The sequence below is a fragment of the Marmota flaviventris genome, chromosome 8, assembly GCF_047511675.1.
Source record: "Marmota flaviventris isolate mMarFla1 chromosome 8, mMarFla1.hap1, whole genome shotgun sequence".
NCBI classification, from domain to species: domain Eukaryota; kingdom Metazoa; phylum Chordata; class Mammalia; order Rodentia; family Sciuridae; genus Marmota; species Marmota flaviventris.
In genome coordinates, this window is record NC_092505.1 from 53,454,169 (window position 1) to 53,476,988 (window position 22,820).

Below are 22,820 nucleotides of genomic sequence, written 5' to 3' on the forward strand. Positions count from 1 at the left end.
TTTCATTTCTTTTTTATGGCTGAATAATACTCCATCCCGTATATGTACCATATTTTCATTATCCTTTCATCAGTTGATGGACACTTGTTTCCATTTATTGGCTATTGTGAATAGTGTTACAGTAAAAATGGAAGAAATATGTCTCTGAAGCTGTTTTTTAATCATAAAATATGTATCTGTAGGTAAACATTTTGTTCTACTTAATAGTTAGATTTGTTTTATTTTACCACAAAACTTACTTATTTGGAAATAACTTGTCTTTTCTTCTTCCTCCTTCTCTACTACCCCCCACTCCCAAGATAGGGACTTAGTATATTGCCCAAGCTGGCCTTGAACATTTGGGCTCAAGCAGTTTGCCTGCCTCAACCTCCTTAGAAAATAAGTTATTTTCAAACCAGGTTATAAAGTACTTTTCTTTTCTTTTTCAGTACTGGAGATAGAACTCAGGGCACTTAGCACTGAGCTACAGCCCAAGTCCTTTTTATTATGCTTTATTTAGATACAGGGTCTTGCTAGCTAAATTGCTGAGGCTAACCTCAAACTTGCAATCCTCCTGCCTCAGCAGGAGGATTGTGATCCCAAATCCTCCTGAGTTGTGATCCCAAATCCTGCTGAGTTGTTGGGATCACAGGTGTATACCACCATGCCCAGAAGCTTATATAGTATTTCTTCAAACCAAAAAACCATAAAATTAAAATTGTATCTTAATCATTCCACATTGTATACATAAAATATCACAGTATAACCTGTAAATGTATACAATTATGATTTGTCTATCAGGAATAATAATAAAATTTGCTGTGTGAGCATAAAGTGATCAAACTTAGGCTTCTTCTCCCATTTATATTGAAGATTTTTTTTTTTTTTTTACTGTAGTTTAGATTCCTCCCTCCACCCCTGCCCCAGCCCTAACTCTCACTCTTGAGTGTTGCCCAGGCTGATCTTGCACTCAAAAGCCTCCTGTTCAGCCTCCAAAGTAACTGGGGTTATAGGTGTGCAGCACCATGCTCAGCTAAATTTTTAGGCTTTTTTTTTTTTTTTTTGCTTAGCATATTATTTAAAAACCTAAATATCTTTAGAATAAGTTTAATTTTGAGGGTAAGCTTTTTGTAAATCAAGAAAATAATAAGGAGTTTGCAAAAGAGATAAACTTTTTTCATTGTAATATTTATTTTAATCAATTGAAACATCCGTGATATTTCCTTGTACCCAAAAATTTCTCATATTTATAAATGTATCAGGCCAAAACAGGCTTTTTGTGCTTTGGTCAACTGAATTATACTTTCAAGGGCAATACGAAAGATTGAAAAGAGTTGTTGGCATGTGTCACTCACATTAGAAGAAAAGAGAATGGCTTTTGAAAGACCAAGGCCACATTCAGAATATGATACATAGAAGTAACTTAATAGCTTAATTGAAAAATTTTTTATGATCCAGTTTGTGGCTTTTTATAGTACTTGGCAAATCTCAGTTGAGCTTGCAGTCTAGAAAACAACCTAAGATTGATTACACTGACAGAGATGGAAACTTACGAGGCTTGTGTAACCATACTGGTATTATCTGTATGTGTGAAGTCAAAAGGGGCTAACTCTAGAGACACAAACATACAGTAACCTCTCCAGGATAAGGAAGGATAAGGAAACTTTTAAATATTTTAATACAAATCTTAAATATATATGTAATTATATAATATATTTTTCTGCCTTTTAAAAGTAGAGCATAATTGGAAGGAGTTGTTATTTGTTCTTATGTTTCTCTCTCTCTATTTTTGGTACCAAGTATTGAACCCAGGAGCACTTAACCACTGAGCCACATCCTCGGCCCTTTTTTGCATTTTATTTAGAGACAGGGTCTCACTGAGTTGCTTAGAGCCTCATTAAGTTGCTGAAGCTGGCTTTAAACCTGCAATCTTCCTGTCTCAGCCTCCCAAGCTGCTGGGATTACAGGTGTATATCACCCAGCCTGGCTGTTCATTTTTGATCTGTTGCTGTCACCTTTAGGAATCTGGTATATGCTGATGTTTTTGCATTTTACTCTATATAAATTTTCTAAGTGTTATTTGATTTGATTCATTAGAATAATCTTAAGAGGCAATGATAGAGGAGAATAAGAAATGCATGGATTATTATAATGTCTTGGGCCAAGACACTAACTTTTTTTATTGATAAGATTAGATGGGGGAAAGAGAAAGCTGTTGGAATTACTCCAAAATGCTGATTTAAGGAACTGTGTGGACAAAAGCATCATGTACTAAGATAGGAAAAAATGGAAAAGAAGCATATTTTCAAATAGATAAAATTTTCAATGACATTATCGTGTAAATTTAGTCCCCAAAGCTAAGAAATTTTTTTCCCTTTTTGGTAAAGCAAGAGGTAACTTTCAAACATTCAATTTACATATAAAATCAGAACACTGTCTATAAGTGAGAATTTTCTGTATCAAGGTTAGGTACCAAGTCAAAATTCATAAAAATTATGTCTTTATTTCCTTAGTTTTGACTTTAATGATTAATAAAATGGGACTGTTTTGGTTTAGTTTGCACTTTACATTTTTTAAAAATTTTAATTTGTTGTATAAGATAGCAGAATGCATTACAATTCATAACACATATAGAGCACAATTTTTCCACACTTGACACTTTTCAACACAATTGAGATTCTCATAGTAAAAAAGAAGAGAGCACAGATATTCAAAGATCAGTGAACTGCATCTGTCACAAATAACACAGCCCTTTTAAAAATCCAAACATAAGGGATAATTATGTTAAATATAAATTATTTTTTGTTTTTGTTTTGTCAACTTTATCATTGTTTCAACTTCTGAAATTTAACATTTTCCCTCATTACAAAAGTAGGCAACAAACCACATTAACCACTAATAAGGCAATCATTTGGATAATGAACCATACTACCAAAAAGGTCCATGGCACACAAAAAGTTAAAGACTGTTGGTAGAAGAAAAAGTTTCTTTTGAAAGCACTGGGGGAATAAAGTATAAAGATAAACCAGAAGTGTGGCGAGACAGCAGACCATGTTTATGAAAATCTTTAGACAAAATTTTGTGCTGCTGGAGACAGAAGTTTTCAAAATAAATCTTTTTTAAAATTATTTATTCTAATTTGTTATACACAATGGCAGAATGTAATTTATTTCATATTACACATATAGAGCACAATTTTTCAAGTCACTGATTGTACACAAAGTATTTTCACACCATTCGTGTCTTCATACAATTACTTCGGATAATGATGTCTAACTCATTCCACCATGATTCCTACCCCGTTAAAATAAATCTTTAAATGAGAGATTTAATCATAGAGAGCAAGGCAATGATATAAATCTGGAGCAACCACATAAGTTGCATATACATTAAGGATATTTATGGTTTGGGTACCTTAAGTTCAGCATTATTCTCTGCATATGCAGCAAAAATTCAGCACTCTTTTTGGGCCACTGTCCCTATGTCCAGCCCCACTTTTTGGCTAGGGCACACCTCCCAACTCCACCATTGTAACGCCAATATAGCACACATTGCTTCTTTAAAGTGCCATTTCAGGTACTTGATGGCTTTTCAGATATCCAGTTTCACAGGTGTTGTTAAAGTGAACATGAAGATTTGAACCTCTTGAGTTGTATGATTTTGTGGGTTTTTCTGGGTCTGACTATTTTCACAGATCACCTCAGGCCGCTTACAGGAAGAGCTATTTATGTACTATTTATACATTCAAATATAAGGATCTTGAAAGGTTGAAATTGAAGAATAGAAAAAAGTATTCTGTGGAAATATTTACTGTATAAATTTTCTATACCCTATAACAAATTACCACAAATTTAGCAGCTTAAAAGATGTCCCAATTCCTTTGAATTAGAATTCCAGGCATGGCCTTTGGATCTGCTACAAGATCACAATCAAGTTGTTGACCAGGGCTGAGTTCTCATAGGGAGCTTTAACTGGGGAGAGAATCTCCCTCAGGTTGTTGACAGAGTTTATTTACTTGCAGCTGTGGGACTGAAGCAATTCTGCTAGCAAGATGGAATCTTATATAATGTAACATACCACCAAGGTGACATCATATCACTTTGTCATATTGGTTAGAAGCAAGTAACAAGTTCCACCCACCCTTAAACAGAGGAGAAGTATTGTACAAGGTATAAACAAGGATAATGGAAGTCACATTAAAGTGTGCCTACCACAACAAAAGAAAAGATTTCAAAGCAAATAGTATTAATAGGAATAACAGAGGTAACTTTAAGAATTACAAAAAACTGAATTCCACAAGGAAGATATAATTTTAAAAATTTAGGTAGCAAATAACAGAACACTAAATTATTTCTATATATGAGTAATAAATGGTTAGAAAATAAAACTTTAAACATGTCTTCCATAAAATTATGAGAACTTGGGAATATACCAAAATATTTTTTTGAAAGACCTCTTAGAGGAAAATTACAAAACTTCACTGAGAAGCATTAAAGAAGCTTTTTATTAATGGAAAACTAAACTATGTTCATAGATTGAAAGATTCAATATTGCAAAGATGTTGTTTCTTTTCAAGTTGGTTGAATCAATGTTATGCCAATAAAAATTTCAAAAGGTTTTTTTTTTTTATGATAATAGGTCCATTTAAAATTTTCTACGGAAATATAAAGGACCTAGAAAGCCAAGACACAGTTTAAGAACTATAAAGGAGCCAGTTCAGTGGCTGTACTTCCATCTGCTTAAAAACACTGAGGCATGAGGATCACTTGAGTCCAGGAGTTTAAAGCCAGCCTGTGGCAACACATGGAGACTCTATCTGGGAAAAAAACAGACAGAACTACAAAGAGGAAGTAATACTCCACTATTATTGTGGGGAGCCACTCCAAATGCACGCACCTTAAAGTCCTGATGCACCATTGGGATCTGAAAGATCACTATAGTCTGGCATGGTAGGGCCATGACTTGGGCGAATTTTCCCTTGCTCAGGTAACAAGGCGTGGCCCTAGGAGTAGGCAATACCCAGAGGAGTTGAGCTACACTCACCTGTTCCTTTGTAATCCTACCCCTTTGCCCTTTTTTGAGATTGAGTGTTCCATTGAACCTCCCCTCGTGTGTTCCCTATGTAAGAGTAAAGAATTCCGGTGGCTGTCTTTCCAAGAACACTTAGGTCGCAGAGCTGTCTCTGGAATCTTGAAAAAAGTATTTCTGTGTGGTTGTGTGCTTTCTTTGTCATTTTCTTGAGTTATTGGAATAGTCAGATTTTGTGAACCCAGCATTAGGTCACCAGCTGGGATAGATGGTGACATACTATTACTAAATATCAACAATTATCACTAAACTATAGTAATTAAGATTGTATAGTACTGGGCTAGGAATACAGATCTATGGTAGAACACTTGCCCAGGTTCAGTACTTAGCAACACACACACACACACACACACACGCACGCACACACACACAGAGTTTGTGTAGTACTGATATAGACAGAGCAATGGAACCAGTTAGAGAGCCCCCCACAAGCCCACACAAATATAGAGACCTGATGATTGACAAAGGCATTATAGAGAAATAGTGGAGCAGAAAATGGTCTTTTCAGTAACTGTCATTGGAACAATTGGATATCCCCATGGGAAAAAAATGAAGTTGCCTTCCTCCCTCAAATTGTAGTAGGAGATTAATTCCTAATAAATTAAATGAGATGAACAATTGTAAAACTTATAGAAGGGAATATCTTTATGACCTTGGGATGAGGAAAGATTTCTTTTAAAACTGAAAAAAAAAACCCATAAAGGAAAATATTAATTTAAAAAATTTTATTAAAAGCAAAGGCTTTCATCATATGATACCAGAAGGAGAGTGAAATTTTAAACCACAAATTGGAAGAAGATATTTATAACACATATAATTGACCAAGGACTCAGAATTTATAAGATCTTTTACATACCAAAAGGCTTAACCTGGGAGAGTAGTTCAGTGGTAGAGCTCTTGTCTGACATGCACAAAGCTCAGGATTCAATCTCCAGCAATGCAAAACAAAACAAAAAAACACTCAAAACAGTCACCTTATGCGAAGGGAATTCTAGAGGGCCAATAAACATTCGAAAAACTGTTCTATATAATTAATAATCAGAAATGAAAATTAAAATCACAATGAGATGCTGCTGTACAAAAATTTAAATATACTAACAAGCATGGGCAAGAATGTGCAGCCACAAGAACTCTTTGTACACTGCTGATGGATTTTAAATTGATACAACCACTTTGGAAAACAGGCATTCTCTTGTGATGTTGAAAAAATATATATAGACACACATATATATTCATATATAATTTTTGGAGGAGTACTGGGGAGTTCCTCTAACTACACTCCAGCCCTTTAAAAAAATTTTTTTTTTTTTTTTTTAAATTTTGAGACAGGGTCTTGCTAAGTTCCCCAGGCAAGCCTCAAACTTGAGATCCTCCTGCCTCCGCCTGTGTATCTTATTACACAATATTTTCACTTCTAAGTATATTTCTACATCAATGTATTATAATCAAAGTGCTCATCATTGGTAGAATACTTAAGTAAATTGAGGCAGATTCATACAATAGAATACTATGAAGACAATACAAATGAAGGAACTACTGCAATATACAACCACATGAAAGGGTCTAAATGTTGAGTAAAGCCACAAAAGAATACACATGTTGTATTCTTTTGCTTTTAGAAAGTTAAGAGGTATGAAGGGCAGAATTGTGCCATCCAGAATTATGTAGATGTCTACTATAACCTGTGAATACCTGTAACCTGTGAATATATCAGATTACATGGCAAGGGAAATTAAGGTTGCTAATCAGCTGACCTTAAAATAAGAAAATCCTTACCATTGGAGGAAGGAGCACATGTGGGAGGCAGACCATATCACAAGGATGCTTTAAAGTAGAAGAAGGAGGCAGAGAAGGAATAGCCAAGAGATAACTGCATGGGAAGGATTTGGCTTAACAGCACTACCATAAAGATGGAGGGATGGGGCTATGAGCCTAGCAATGTGGGCAGTTTCTAAGCTGGAAAGGGAAGGAAATGGATTTTGCTCTAGAGGCCCCAGAAAGAAATTTAACACTACTGACACCTTGATTTTCACCTAAGGAGCCCATTTCCAACATCTGATGTTTAGAATTGTGAAGTAAGAAGTTTGTAGGTTTTTTTTTTTTAATTTTATTAGTTTTTAAATTAAAAAAAATTTTTTTTGTAGTTGTAGATGGACAGAATGCCTTTGTTTTCTTTTTCATGTGGTTTTAAGGATTGAACCCAGTGCCTCACACATGCTAGAAGAGCACTCTACCACTGAGCTACAGCCCCAGCCAAGTTTGTGGTAGTTTGTCACATCAGTGATAGGAAACTAATATAGAAGACCAACCTACAGATTATAAAGTGTTAAAACTAAAACTATCAAGAAAACAATTATCACTGGGGCTGGGATTGTGGCTCAACGGTAGATTGCTCGCCTAGCACGTGTGAGGCCCTGGGTTCAAACCTCAGCACCACATAAAAATAAAATAAAGATATTATGTCCATCTACAACTAAAAAACAATAAGTATTTTTTTAAAAAAAGAATAATTATCACAAAAATTAGTAAATTGGTTACATGTTTGAGAGAGGGGAAGGGGTCATCTGCAACAGCTACACTGGGGCTTCTAGGTATTGAATAGAATATTTTTCACTTCTTTGAATGCATATATGTTTCAATGCAGTCTTTTATATTTATGAAGTTAAAATGCATTGCTTTTATAACTGGAAAAGTTTTTTTTAATTGGTATAATTTTACATATTTATGAGGTATAGTATGATAATTCAATACACGATACAAAGTGGGAAAAGAGATTTAGGAATAAAACATCCAATTTTTTTTTTTTTTTAGCTGAAAAGGATGAAATTTGTTTTTCCTCCTTAATCACATTTCTTTGGCTATAAAATTATTCCCTCTGAGAGACTATGATAATACATATCCTTTACAAACCAGTATTATTTTGTAGTATTTTCCATAAGATGATCCATCTACCCAAGTTATTAATTCTGTCTGTTCATTTATGATTTTATAGCATATTAAAAGATAACTCATTTAAGGGGTTGGGGTTGTGGCTCAGTGGTAAAGTGCTTGCCTAGTATGTGTGAGGCACTGGATTTGATCCTCAGCACCACATAAAAATAAATGAATAAAATAAAAAATTGTGTCAATCTACAATTAAAAATATTTTTTTAAAAAGATTACTCATTTAAAACAAGAAACTACTTGCCAAAAACATGAGAACCTTTAAAAATTATGATTTTAAAAGTAGACCAATTAGTCAGGCACAATGGCATACTGTGATCCCAGCTAACAGTTGGGTGGGTGGCAAGTTTAAGACCATCCTGAGCAATTTAGTGAGACCCTATCTCAGAATAAGAAGGACTTAGGATATAGCTCAATGGTAGAACTCTTGCCTACTATCCATGAGGTCTTAAGTTCCATTGCTAATACCACAGGCACAAAAAAAAGTAGACATATTATGTTTTAAATTCTCTAATCACTTAAAAAAAGAAAGAATAGTTGTTTATTGACATGCATTTAAACTTAGTATATGTCTAGCTATTGTTTTTTTTCCCCTCATTAGTTTGGAGACAAAACTGGACTTTTAAATAATTTAGGTTTATAACACAAATATTAAGCTTTCTCTGCTTAGCTAAGGTAACCTCTGCTTAATTTTAATTTGTTGCCTGAAATTATCTTTCCTGGATTCAGCTTAAATATTTAAGGAGCAGTTTGTAATTGACATTAATACTTTCTTTCTTCTACTTTTAAAAGTATACTAATATAATTTAAATAGGAATTGATAAAAATTGTACTTCATATTAAAGAAGTTATTCATGGTGATTTTTTGGGAAATTTTTAGTCTGAAGTACTCAAAGGTTACTATTACCTGGGCTTTAATTTTGTCCAAGTGAATATAGCATGATGAGGCATTTTGGCAAAATAATGATCTCTTTCCCAACTTCTGTTACTATCATAAGGCAGGCAGGCATAGTCCTTAGGGAATGTGTGAGTCTTGGGACATGTTGGTCTCAGAAAACAAGGCAAAAAAAGCCTATAGACAGGGCTGGGGCTGTAGCTCAATGGTAGAGCATTTGCTTAGCATATGCAAGGCACTGGGCTCGATCCTTAGCACCACATAAAAATAAATAAAATAAAGGCATTCTGTCCATCTACAACTACAAACAAACAAAAAGACAGTTGTCTTAAACTTGTGAGTTCACAGAATTAGCTCTGTCCCAGATGGAAAGCTTGATTTCAATTCTTTTAGAAGTTGTTTCTATTAATTTGGTGTTAACTGCCATTCATTGTACCCTTGCAGCTTGACCTGAGCTTTGAAGAAGCGGAGAGCCATGAATTATCAAAGAACATAATCCTCATAAAAGTATTTGAATAGCCAAGGAAAGGGTGAACAAGGAAAACATCCAGAATGAGTTAACTTCAGTGAAGTAGAACGCCTGGAAGAGATTTGTGACAAGTTTAAGAAGCAAAACAAAACTATCTTGAGATTCTCCTGAGAAACAAAGTGGCATGCTTCTAATTATACCATAAAAGAACTGAAACAAGAAGGGATGAGGGAAAACTTTTCTATAATTTGTGGAGAGAATGATTTTTGTTAAATTCAAATTCATAATCTAGAAGAGTAATTAGAAGTGTATATATCAAAATAGAAAAACAGAAAGAAGTAGAAAGAGCCATTGTAGGAGACGCATCCACTAAAGATAAAATAGACAAATCTGGTTTGGAAAGAAGGATTAAATGAGTTCACTGCATTTCAGACTAAGTGTTGAAGGTGGTAGGCAGGCATAACAAGATGCTTACAAAAGAAAGGTAATAAGGTATGCACTGAACTTTTTCATAGGACATTAGAAACTAGAAAATAGTTAAATAGCATCTACAGATTACTAAGAAAAGAACTGTCATTATCTAGCCAAAATATCATTTATTTGCTATGGTTAAAACAAGGTATTTGTATATGTGCAGGTATTCAGAGGATATATTAGCCACGTCTTCCATCTAGAGAATGTTCTCTTTTAAGGATCTTCCCAAATGATTCCCAACAGAGACTTAAGATTTCCTCTTGGCTGGGCTTAATGGTAGATTGCTTGCCTAGCCATGTTCAGGGGCCTGAGTTCTATCCCCAACACCACAAAAAAAAGGGCAATGGAGGGGGCAGGGAGAAAACTATTTTTCTGATTTCCTACAGAAAGATAAAAACTGTAGTAAGCAAATGAATCTCACAGTATACTGAATTAAATCTGAATGGATAATGACTATAGCAACATAGTCCTTTATTCTTTGCATTTCCTATTAAGTTTGCCACTGATCCAAAAGCTTGATTAGACACAGGTTCTGACCCTTGGGAAAACCTTGAATACTTCTCTTCATCTATTTGGCTCACTGATAAAGTCATGTAGGGAATGCAGGATAAATGTTTGGTTTTTCTCCTTACTTTATCAGTGTACAGGATAATGGATTGCTGTTCTGTCATCTTTTTTGAGGTGTGTTGTTATAAGCTCGTGTAGTTTGATATTTGTGATGGATTTCAATCCATTGCAATTATTTTTATTAAAGTTCAAATTGTCTCACCTTTGGGCAGTGGGAGCTGTAAATTACTGAGTCCTTTTGACAAACCCTGATAATTTGGGGTAAAGAAAAGGGTAGTATTTTTGTTTTGTTTTGTTTTGCTATTCTAAAAACCTGGCTGTGGGAAGGTGAATTTTAGAGATCCAGTTGTTTCTTAGGCTCTTAGGAATTTAGTGATATAATCTTTAATATATAGGAGATGCCTTAGTATTTGCTTTATTTGCAATGAATAGTAGTTTTATTTTTTAGTGTATATGGAAACTCAAAAAGAAATCAACATTTCCCAGCAATAGATTCAAAGGTGTGTATTTAAACAGTTTACTGAGTCAGTTGTTGTTTTAACTTTATGTTGAACCAGTCTTCACAATAGGAACACTGGAGAATTCAAATAATTACAAAGCCTGCATATTAGTTTAACATTTCAGTAAAAATTTATTGAAAAAATAACTTTTCTTTCAGACCTGTCACGAAACCGCCTCTCAGAAATTCCTATAGAAGCATGTCACTTTGTTTCTCTTGAAAATCTCAACTTATATCAAAATTGTATTCGGTATATCCCAGAGGCGATTCTAAACCTGCAGGCCCTAACATTCTTAAATATTAGGTAAGCATATTGTTTCTTTGTTTGTTTGTTTAACTTGGTTTTATATGGTCTTTCTAATTTTCTCATCTCTTTCACTAAACTGTTTACAGATATTTACAGTATCTGTTTGTATTGGCAGTTTCTGTACATGTTCTTAGGATAAATCAACAGTATATCCTGTTTCTTCTAGTGTCTCTGCTTATCTTTGGCTTTACAATCATTAACACACCCTACTAGCCATTAGTCTAACAGGCTTGTAGCAGTGGTTCTCCAATTACATTTTTAAAGTAGCTTCCTCAAACAAAAATAGTAGATCTGAAATTCCTTCACTTGGTTCTTGTGACCATGAACTTTTGTGTATTAACTTTTGAATGTGTAAATGCATTTATTCAACTCATCTCTATTTCTTCACATCTTACAATGACTTTTTTAAAAAAAAATTCAATATAAAACAACTGAAAATATATAAATGTAAAGAAGCACAAAGGAAATTCAACAAAATATTGTATCTTAAGTTATATAATTATAATTGATCTTCGCTTTCTGTTTTTCCAGGATTTAGTCAATTTTTAAAATGTGTTTTCTTTCCCCTTATCATAAAATACCCTTTAAAAATATTTTTATAGATAATCATTTTGTTGCATAGTTTATCTACTTTTAAAAATCCATTTTCCTCCCAGATATTTAGTTTCTCCCAGTTTTTTACCACAATAAAAGTAACACTACTAGAGAAGTTTGGATGTAAATTTTATTTTTCTCTTTCCTTAAGATAAGTGTCTAGGAGTGGAATTATTATTGGATTAAAAAGTTTTAGTGCTGGGCATGGTGGTGCATGCCTGTAATCCCAGCAGTTCAGGAGCCTGAAGCAGGAGAATCATGAATTCAAAGCCAGCCTCAGCAACTTAATGAGGCCCTAACCAACTCAGCGAGACCCTGTCTCTAAATAAAATACAAAAAAGGGCTGAGGATGTGGCTCATGGTTAAGCACCCCTGGGTCCAATCCCCAGTAAAAAAAAAAACAGTTTTAAGCCTCATGGCCTCATGATCTACATTAATTACATCTTGAAAATGGAGAGGGAATTGATATTAAGGATTAAGAGGTTAAATCTACATATGTGTTTTGTTATTTTACTTTTAGATACAATTTTTCTGTTTTTGTATAAATAAAGATTCCTTTCCTATAATTTATTTGGTATAACATATGAAATCATAGTCTATCACTTGTTTTCCATAGAGCAATATTTGAATCATTTTTGTACATTTGGTTATAATATTGTAATGATGAGTGAAGTAGAATACAAATAATTTTGTTTCTGTATCTTCAGGAGGAAAAAGAAAGGATGATCTTATGTAAATATTACTTTAATAAAATTATAATGTCATGGTCATATAGCATTCATTCTTTATAAAAGAGTTTTATTGTGTAAGAGCCCTGTAAGATAGTTAGGAAAATATTAAATCTTTAATTATCCGTGAGGACTCTTCATAAGATACAGTTATAAGTTCAGTGTTGTGCCTAAAATTACAAAGATGACATCTTGCAAAATGAAAGCTAGAACTGAAATCTAATATCCCATTTGTTCCCTGTAAGACTTATATTTGAGTCTAGAATAAGAAAGATGGAATTTTTTTCCACAGTGGTAGGCTCTGACTCCTCTTTTTCTACTTACCCATTTAGTCGGAACCAACTGTCAACATTGCCAGTACACTTGTGTAATTTACCATTGAAAGTTTTAATTGCTAGTAATAACAAATTGGTATCACTTCCAGAAGAAATTGGACATCTCAGACATTTGACAGAACTTGTAAGTTAATATTTCATTTTTTGCTCATCCAGTGTGTCTTTGTAGTCATATTATACTCTTATACGTGGTAAAGATCTACTATTAATATGTATTTTCAGCTATTTTCCACTTTGGTATTGAAGCTTGGCTGAATGAGTAGTAACTCAACTTCTTGACATTGAATTAAAAAAGAACTGAAAGTATAAGTCAAATAGGCCCACACACAATGGGAAAATGTCTTTAGAATTATGTTCTAACCAGTGTTAAATGATTTGTTATTAATTTTTTGAAATATAAGGTAATAATGCATTTGGTTTTTCAAATTAAATTTTATTAATACCATCAATATTCTAATTTTCTGTTAGCCCCTTTATGGGAGTGGGCACTTCAAAAGTCAGCCCCCCCCCACACACATACACACATACTATCTCAAACTCTACAGTATATTTTACTGCCCTATATTTTTTCCATATTTTTATGGATGCATTATATTTATACATAATGTTGGGCTTTGTTGTAGCCTCATATTTTCTAAGACATTTACTTGAACTTTACCTACCCTCCTTGTAAATTATAAGAAAGCATCTCTTGTGTATTTATGTTCAAATACAAGAATGAGACTTTTCTTGGGCTGGAGTTATGGCTCAGTGGTAGAGTGCTCGCCCAGCATGCATGACACACTGAATTCGATCCTCAGCATCACATAAAGTAAAATAAAGACATTGTGTCTACCTATAACTAAAATAAATAAATAAATAAATAAAAAGAATAAGACTTTTCTCATTTTGGGGTAATTATACCACAATAATACTATAAGCTGGTACCACAATTTTCTTCATTTTATAGCTGAGGAAACTAGCACTCAGGTTAGTAACTTGTTCAAGGTTACATAACAAAAGAAGAATTTGAAACCATTCCTAACTTAACACTAAAGCCCATGTTTAATATTTCTGAAATGGTTCAATACAAACATGTTCACTGGGATTTAGGTGTATTGTTCCATGCTGGTTTATTAACAAAGAGGGTTATTGTAAACAAAAAAAAAATTCACGCAACATAAATCTAATTAGATTAGATCATTCTTTTTCAGGTGGATTTTGAATATAGGAAGTTATATGTAAAAATTCACAGACATATTAGAGCTAGCATCTGGATTTTAGACTACTATTTTAGAGCCAGTTAAACGTAGAAATGAAGTCCAAAATGTATGTATGTTGGGCATTTCTTCAGATTCTTATTTTTAAATCTTTAAACTTTTATACTTAGTCAATCCTAAATACTCCAAAGATAGATAGGTTTCAGAAGCTGCTTTTAGTTTTCTACAAAAAAGGTTATTTGATACTTTGAGTCCTAAGAATTAGTAACCCTAAAGCCCCTGACTCCCAATGGATGTTCTTTCTGCAACATCCATGTTACCTCTTTCTTTTTTCCCCTTCATTTAAAAATGGAATTAAACTTCTGTCTTTTGGAATATATATATTCTACATATACACATATATATTTTATTCCCTCCTTAGGGATATATTATGTATTGCTATAAACTTTTGGCTCAGAACCAGTTTTCTTGACACTTGTTGCCTATAGCATTAGATTTAAAAGTCTAGCTTCGGATTCTACTTTAGTCATTAATTCATAGGAAAAGTGAAAATTGCATTGTTTTCTCTAAGAGTATTTTTAGGAAATTAACAAATAATGTTTGAGCTTAATGAAGTTTTGGGTAAATCTGATTTTCTTTCTTTCTTTTTTTCTTTCCTTTCTTCCTCCCTTCCCTTCCTTTCTTCCTCCCTTCCCTTCCTTTCTTTCCTTCCTGTCCTTCCCATCTTTTCCTTCCTTTCTCTTTCTCTTTCTCTTTTTTTGAACCAGGGATTGAATCCAGAGGTGCTTTACCTCTGAGCCATATCCCAGCCCTTTTTATTTTGATACAGGGTCTTGCTTAGGACCTTGCTATAAGTTGCGAGGCTGGTCTCAAACTTGTGATCCTCTTGTCTCAGCCTCTGAGTTGCTGGGATTACAATAGTGAGCTACCAAGCCCGGCAGTAGTCTGATTCTCTAAACAGTAAATGTATTATTTTCTTTGCCTTATATACTGGAAGAATTTTAAGTGATAATGTGCAGCTTGGAGCTTTATATCAACCTAGATAGTTTCTTGCTATAATGCATGATATGGGTTAACGAATTATTCTGGCTGATCTCAGAATTATGAAATTCTGAATTTATTAATCTTAGAACCTATGGGTAGTTTCTTTTCAGAACCATTGTAATAAAACTGTTACCAAAATACCAGAATGCCTGTAATCCCACTACTCAGGAGGGAAGGACTGTAATTTTGAGGCCAGTCTTGGCAATTTAGTGAGATTAGACCCTGATGTATCAAAACAAAAATATATATATAAAAAAGATTTGGTGGCTGGGATTGTGGCCCAGCGATAGAGCTCTCGCCTAGCACATGTGAGGCCCTGGGTTCAATCCTCAGTACCATATAAAAATAAATAAACAAAATAAAGATATTGTGTCCAACTACAACTAAAAAATAATTTTTTTAAAAAAAGGACTTGGGATGTAAGTTAGTGGTAAAGTATCCCTGGATTCAATCCTTATTATCACAAAAAAATAAAAAGAGGCCTACCTAACATATATATTGGAATTGGGTTGATCGTATGCTAATAAAACAGCTTGTTTTTCCATAACCTTTGAGTTACGTGTATTTCATTTTTTATCCACATCCAATTTGATAATTTGAAATCTTCTGTGTATTTTTATATTTTCAAACAGTTGAAACTGATGTTTTGAAAATGGAGTTTTTTCTTTCAAATAATTTTATCATTTAATTTTTTATTTTAATTTATTAGAATAATATATAATAAAATAGTTATTTTTATACTTTTTTTATATTTACCTTTTCATCAGTGTTTTCATTTGATCTGATATCCTAGCCCTTCTAGTCATATTTTAAGTCATCTAATTAACAATATTCTTGAGAAATATTTATGGCTCATAAATTTTTTAAATTAAATGTGAGCACAAATTATGGAATTATTCTTTAACAGAGAATCATAATTTTTTTTATAACTGAGAAGAACCCTAGGTATTATTTTATCTAATCTCATTGTAGAGATAGTTTACTATTAGAACAATGATTACTTTGTTCCCTTTTGAAATAGGATGTGAGCTGCAATGAAATTCAAACTATACCTTCCCAGATTGGTAATCTAGAGGCCTTGAGAGACCTTAATGTGAGAAGAAATCACTTAGTACGTTTGCCTGAAGGTAAGAAATTGTGAAACAATTGTTTTATTATTCATCTTTTTATTTTTAAGATCTTGTTGGGCTGGAGATATAGCTCAGTTGGTAGAGAGCTTGCCTCACATGCACAAGGCCCTGGATTCAGTCCCCAGGAAAACACACACACACACACATACACACACACACACACACACACACACACACACGAGATCTCTGAATGATGGGCACAAGACAAAAATGAAGAGTTAGGATGAATTTTTGAAAGTCAGTGGTTTATTTAATAGTGTTATCTGTTCTATTATGAAGTTTTAAAAGAGTCTTCAGTGAAAAATTTAGGTAACTATTTACAAATGACTTTATTTTTGTATCTTATCAATCAATATAATTAATAATTCAGGGTAGTGTCTCTGGAAATTTTGGTAAGCATGACTGTTGGAGGAATGTAACATGTTTTGATAATGGGATAGTCTAGTAACATGAAGAGCATTCTTGCACTTAGCACTGACTTACAAATGGCCTTGAACTGAATTTATTTTTATCCTTCAATGGAAAAGTTCAGTCTTAATTAACCATGTGAAGGTGCTGTATTGAGTAAATAATGAATGAGGTAAGAGACTGTCCTAGAAGGCTGATTATCTTAGACTGACTATAAACTCTCGTATCTTGACTGATAAAAATGATTAAATAAATTAAATGTAATTTTATCAGTCTTCCACAAATACAAAGTTGTAAAAGGAAGGAGCTATAAATGAAGGTAAAAATAGGAAGAACCATTATTTTATTCAAAATATATATTCTCTAATTTAATATGGAAAATTTCATTTATTAATGGGAACAGTGAACTTCTGTGTATCCATCACTCAGCTACAGCTATCATCAGCTATTGGCAACACTTGTTTCATATACTCTTATCCACTTTCCCCACCTTATCCTGTAGATTAATTTGAAACAAATTCCAGAAATTCATTCATAATCATTTCAGATTGTATTTTTAAAAGATAAATCTTCAGAAGGCATTTTTAATGACAATGATTTTTACAAAACATGACAGAATGTACAATAATATTGAGTTAACAAATGATGTTTTTGCTCTTACTATAGAATCAAAACATTTATACCATTTTGATCCAGTATAACAATTAGTTCTAACATTTTTGACATATGTGAATCCCAAGTAAACATATAAGAAAATGACTTTCCCTGTTCACCTTTATTCACTGGTCACTGCCACATTACCTAACATCCTGCATATCTTTCCTCTCACTACTTGTCCAGTAACCTTCATTCCTTTCACCTTCAGGGTCTTCTCTTCTTGGTGTTGGCTACAAACTCAAGAATATGCATTGAGACCCTCAGCAGAACCAAAATCATGACACATGACCCAATAACCCCAGATTCCCTCTAGGATTATCCCTCTACTAGGACCTAAAATCAACTTAGGTTGATTTTAAAAGCTTATTTGTATAATAAGATTTATTAATATGAAATTAGTTAATGAAAATATTGAGCTTTTGATGAAAATGAAAATTGGGGGTTTCTGATGGCAATCACAGTGTAATAATTTTATCACCTAATTTAACTCTTAACTTATTTTGATTATAAACTATCAAGAAAATTATGAGTCATAGGATATACAGTTAAGCTGAGTTAAACTGAATATCAACATATGTATTTAAACTGAGATAACAGGCACTTTATTCTAACAGTACACAAGTTAGCATGGAAGTTTGTGTTAACTAGTAATCTCACACTGCAGTTTGGTCATTAACATATTACATCTTCTATTTTGATGTTTTGATTTAAAATTAAATTAATTTTAATTTTTACTAAATAAACTATTACATCATTCAAAAGATATTTAAAAACTTAAATAGTGGAATTCCTTAAAACTCCCCACACTCTAGTTTCCATGGCCAGAGCATCTACCTTCATTAAACCTATTTGACTTTTTCCACTGTTGTTTGCTCACTTTTTTTTGGTGGGGGCGGAATCAGGGATTGAATCAAGGGTATTTAACCACTGAGCCACATCCCCAGCCCCCCCCTTTTTTAACATTTTATTTAGAAACAAGGGTCTTGCTGAGTTGCTTAGGGCCTTGCTATGTTGCTGAGGCTGACTTTGAACTTGAGATTCTCCTGCCTCAGCCTCCCAAGCTGCTAGGATTACAGATTGAACCATTGCACCTGACTAGCTGACATATTCTAAATAGTACACCTTAAGCTAATGCTGGTTTGTCAACTTTAACACCTATGTCAACTTCTGTTATGATAAATCAGGTTTTTATTTTCTTATAGTATCACCGTATCATAACCTTTATTTTCCTCCTTCTGTCTTTCCAGTATCATCTTGTTACCACTTTTGATTAAAAGTGTTTATTCAGGGGCTGGGGTTATGGTTCAGTGGTAGAGTGCTCACTTAGCATGCATGAGGCAGTGGGTTCGATCCTCAGAACTACATAAATGTAAAACAAAGATATTGTGTCCACCTAAAACTAAAAAATAAATATTTAAAAAAATGTTTATTCGGTATTTATATTACTATAATATATGAATATTATTCCTTCCAGTTTAAGTGATACGCTCTGATTTCATTTCCTTTCCTTCTTTCTTTCTTTTTTTTGGTGGTGCAAGGGATTTAACCCAGGGCCTTGTGCATGTGAGACAAGCACTCTACCAACTGAGCTATGTCCCCAGCCTTCATTTTCTTTCTTGTATATTTTGTTCTTGTTTTCTAGGGTTAATAATGATTATTTTTAAAAAAATTTGTTTAATTTTTTAAAATGTATCCATGGCTAATTCTACCCTTTTTATCCAGCAGCCTTCTTTGTCAAATGCATCAGATTTTTCTATCACTTCTTTTTCCTGTATATCTTCCCCACTAAGACCTTTTTCTCTCTTCTTCTTCTGAGCTGGTGGTTCTCTAAATGGTGCTACCCCTGCCTATTTTATTCTGGGTTGAATACTCTTTGGATTTCAGATCTTCCTTTTCTTAGTTTCCTCTGTTTTGCTGAAGGACATCTTTTAGTTGTTTTGTGAGAAGGGGAATGTGTCATGGATAACATTGTTTTTTTTTTTTTTTTGAGACCCCATCCGTCTTTATTCCCTACTCCCCTTGATTGATAATTTATTAGATTATAGATTCTAGGCTGTTTGCTCTTAGGACTTTTAAGCCTTTTTTTTTTTTTTTTAGCCTCCAGTGTTAAAAATTGATTTTTGAAAATACTTCTAATTCCAGTCCTTTGTGACCAAATATTTCTCTCTGAAAGATTTTAAGGTCTTTCCTTTTTTTTTTTTTTTTTTTTTTTCCCTGCTGCTCTGAACTTTTTGATGTTGTGCCATAGTATGAGTTGTTTTCACTCACCATGCTAGATACTTGAGGTACTCTAGGCCTTATTTTGAAAAATTTGCTTCTTTCTCTTTTTGGTAATTTTCTCTCTTTTGGTGTCTGTTCATTTTTTTGGAATTGAATGTTAGACCTCTTTGATTGAGCCTTTGATTTTTCTTATCTTTTTCATTGTTCCCTTTTTTGTCCTTTTGTGTAACCCTGTAAAATAGTTCCAACCATTCCTAGATTTTGAGGATGTTGGGGGCAAGGGACACAGGGATTGAACACAATGGTGCTCTATTCACTGTGCTACATCCCGAGCCCTTTTTTTATTTTTTATTTTGAGGCAGGGTCTTGCTAAGTTGCCCAAATTAGCCTCAAACTTGATCCTCTTGCCTTAGCCTCCTGAGTAGCTTAGATTATAGGTGTGTGCCACTGTACCTGGCCTATTCTTGGATATTTGCTTTCAGAAATTTATTCTGAATTTTTAATTTCTGACATATTTTTCATTTCTAAAAAATCTTGTTGTTATGATTTTTCTCCCCACCAAAAAATCTCTTTTGTGTTTCAGTGGTTCAATATTCTCACTCTCTGAAATTAAGGATATTAATTCTAAGTTTTCAAAATTTTCTTCTGCTTCCTCTATAATTATTTGTTTCTTCGAAGTTCCTTTTTTTGGTGGGTTAGTTGGTTTTGATTTCTTTCTCACGTGTCATTGGCTTCTCTAAATGTCTGTGGATCATATGTTGTCTATGCACAGCCGACTAAAAGTGCTGATTCTATGAGGCATAAACTGCAGAAGGGTAATTAAACAGCAAGCTGGGTGTTTTTATTAGGGAGAATGCCTTAACAGTGTCTAAAGGCCTTTTATAATGCACTGTATAGCTTCTTTAGAGAAAGATGTTCTATTTCTTGTATATTAGTGTATGTATTTCTATCTACTGGCCTACAAGAATTGGGGAGAGAGTGGGGTGGGGTGGAATGTGCTATGGAATTGCCATTGATTGTATAGTCTTTCACTCCTCCATTTTCAATTGGCATCTCATCTGATTTCCCATTGTACCCGAGGTCCCTGAGTTCAGAGCTTTGATTCAATTTCACTAGAGAATTAACTGGCTGACTTCTGTAGGGTTGGAGAAGAGTAGTGCTCCAACTGTGTGAGTTGGAACTGGGGACCTAGGCATCTGATTACATTTTTATAAAGACTTGTCATCTACTCCTTTTGTTTTTCTCACCTTTTTTTGGTATCAGGGCCTCCAATTTCTGGGAATTTCTGTAATTCTGTATCAGGTCAAACTGCCTGATTTTTATTAGTATTCCTACCTATAGATAACTAGATTTTATTTTACATCACTTTGCTTTATCAGTTAGTCACCAAGAATGGAGGTAAATACCTATGTTAAATCCATTGTTATTTAATTAAAAGTGCTTGTAAAAATTATGTAGACTTAAAATATCATTAATTGTTCATTTCCATTTTACCTTTTTGCAGAGCTGGCAGAGTTACCTTTGATACGGTTAGACTTCTCATGCAATAAAATTATAGCAATCCCTGTTTGTTATCGGAATCTTAGGCACCTACAAGTGATCACCCTAGATAACAATCCACTGCAGTCACCTCCTGCACAGGTAAACCTTAGTTGAAATATGTTATATACATGTTTTGACAAAAGAATTAAATTTATATGCATTTATCTTTCTGTTATTTTCTTAAAATAAATGCATGTACATATATATTCTTTAGAAACCTTGAATAAGTGGAATGGAAGATAGGTGATGTTTTCACAAATGGTTTTCCTTTCCCCAGTTTGGCATTTTTTAAGTTGAGGAATTCTTCTAAAATTATATGCATTTATATTTATGTATATTTTAGTTGTTGATGGACACAATACCTTTATTTTATTATTTATTTTTTAATTTGGTGCTAAGGATCAAACCCAGTGCTTCATGTGTTCTAGGCAGTGTTCTACCACTGAGCCACAACCCCAGCCCCCTAAAATTCTTTTTCTAATAAAATATGAAATTTCTCTCTCAGTTTTTTCCTAGCAAAACTTGGATATAGAGAACATAAATGTTAGACACAAAAAAAGCTTTCCAAATTAAAGATGTATCAATGTGTTCTTTTGACCATTGTTTTTGTTCCATCTTCCTATTTTCCAAACTCTTAAGTTCCCCATCTAACTAGTTTGTTCATTTCTTTCTCAGGGACTTAAATGAAACTATTTAGTTATAAAGTAGCTTTTCACATAGATCGTAGTTATCCTACAATCTATAAAAATGTTAGCCAACCCCTAGTTTTCACAGTATTTTTTTTTTAACTCTGGAATTTATTGATGATTTTACACAAGCTTAAGGTACTCTTTATGGCATCTGTAAAAACGTAGTATAAAAACCTTGTAAGTATAGAAGAATTTCATCAGCTTAAAGAAGTTGTTTAATTCTGGGACAGGTCACAATATATATATATATAACTTTACTATTTTGTCATTTTAATCTTATAGAAAGTAGGATCAAAACCACAATTGTACATAATTTTTGGATTCCTAAAATCAAAAGTTGTCAATATAATTTATTGGAGAGAAGTCTTAAAATTCCTGACTATATGTAACTTAGTGTGATAAATTTACTTGGTGTTTTAACAATGCTTATAATCATAAGTTATTTCTGTGTGTAACTGAAAGTTACTGGTAACCAAAAGACAGAAACCTATATTTACTAGTAAAATACCTAAAATAACAAATAATGAACCAAATAGTATAATCAGTTTTTTAACATTGTGCTACAAACTTGGTAGAAATGCCTTCTAATCCCAATTTACATTACATAAAAAGCCGGTTATGATTATAAAAAGAACAAAAATAATAATGTGTTCAATAATAATTTTGTCACACTTATATTTTATTTTATTTAGATATGTATAAAAGGGAAAATCCACATATTTAAATTCCTGAACATACAAGCTGGTAAGATTGCTCCAGATCTGCCAGATTATGATAGGAGACCCTTGGGTTTTGGCTCCTGGTAAGTATGTTTTCTTCTTTTATCATATTCCATTACACAGGGAATAAATTAAACTAGATCCTTAAATTTGCCTGAATATTTGCCTGAGAAATAACCTGCTTTAACACTTCTATTCTCAGAATGTTGAATTATAAATAAAACTGACTATTTAGATCTGACAAAGTGTAGTTCTAAAGCATTATTGACGTTTTGGACCAGATAATTCTTTGTTATTCTACATTATAAGACTTTTAGCAGCATTCTTGGCCTCT

The 22,820-nt window shown here is 33.2% G+C and overlaps 1 protein-coding gene across 10 annotated transcripts in view; it reads left to right on the top strand.

Annotated features, from left to right (window-relative positions):
* Lrch3 (leucine rich repeats and calponin homology domain containing 3) overlaps positions 1–22,820 on the top strand; it is a 126,469-nt gene that overhangs the window by 35,617 nt on the left and 68,032 nt on the right. For all 10 annotated transcript variants that reach the window (XM_071615236.1, XM_071615238.1, XM_071615232.1 and 7 more), the window contains exons 2-6: positions 11,074–11,218; positions 12,876–13,002; positions 16,143–16,248; positions 21,041–21,177; positions 22,460–22,569. In XM_071615236.1, coding sequence (XP_071471337.1) covers positions 11,074–11,218; positions 12,876–13,002; positions 16,143–16,248; positions 21,041–21,177; positions 22,460–22,569 — 625 coding nt within the window. The remainder of the gene's footprint in view (positions 1–11,073; positions 11,219–12,875; positions 13,003–16,142; positions 16,249–21,040; positions 21,178–22,459; positions 22,570–22,820) is intronic.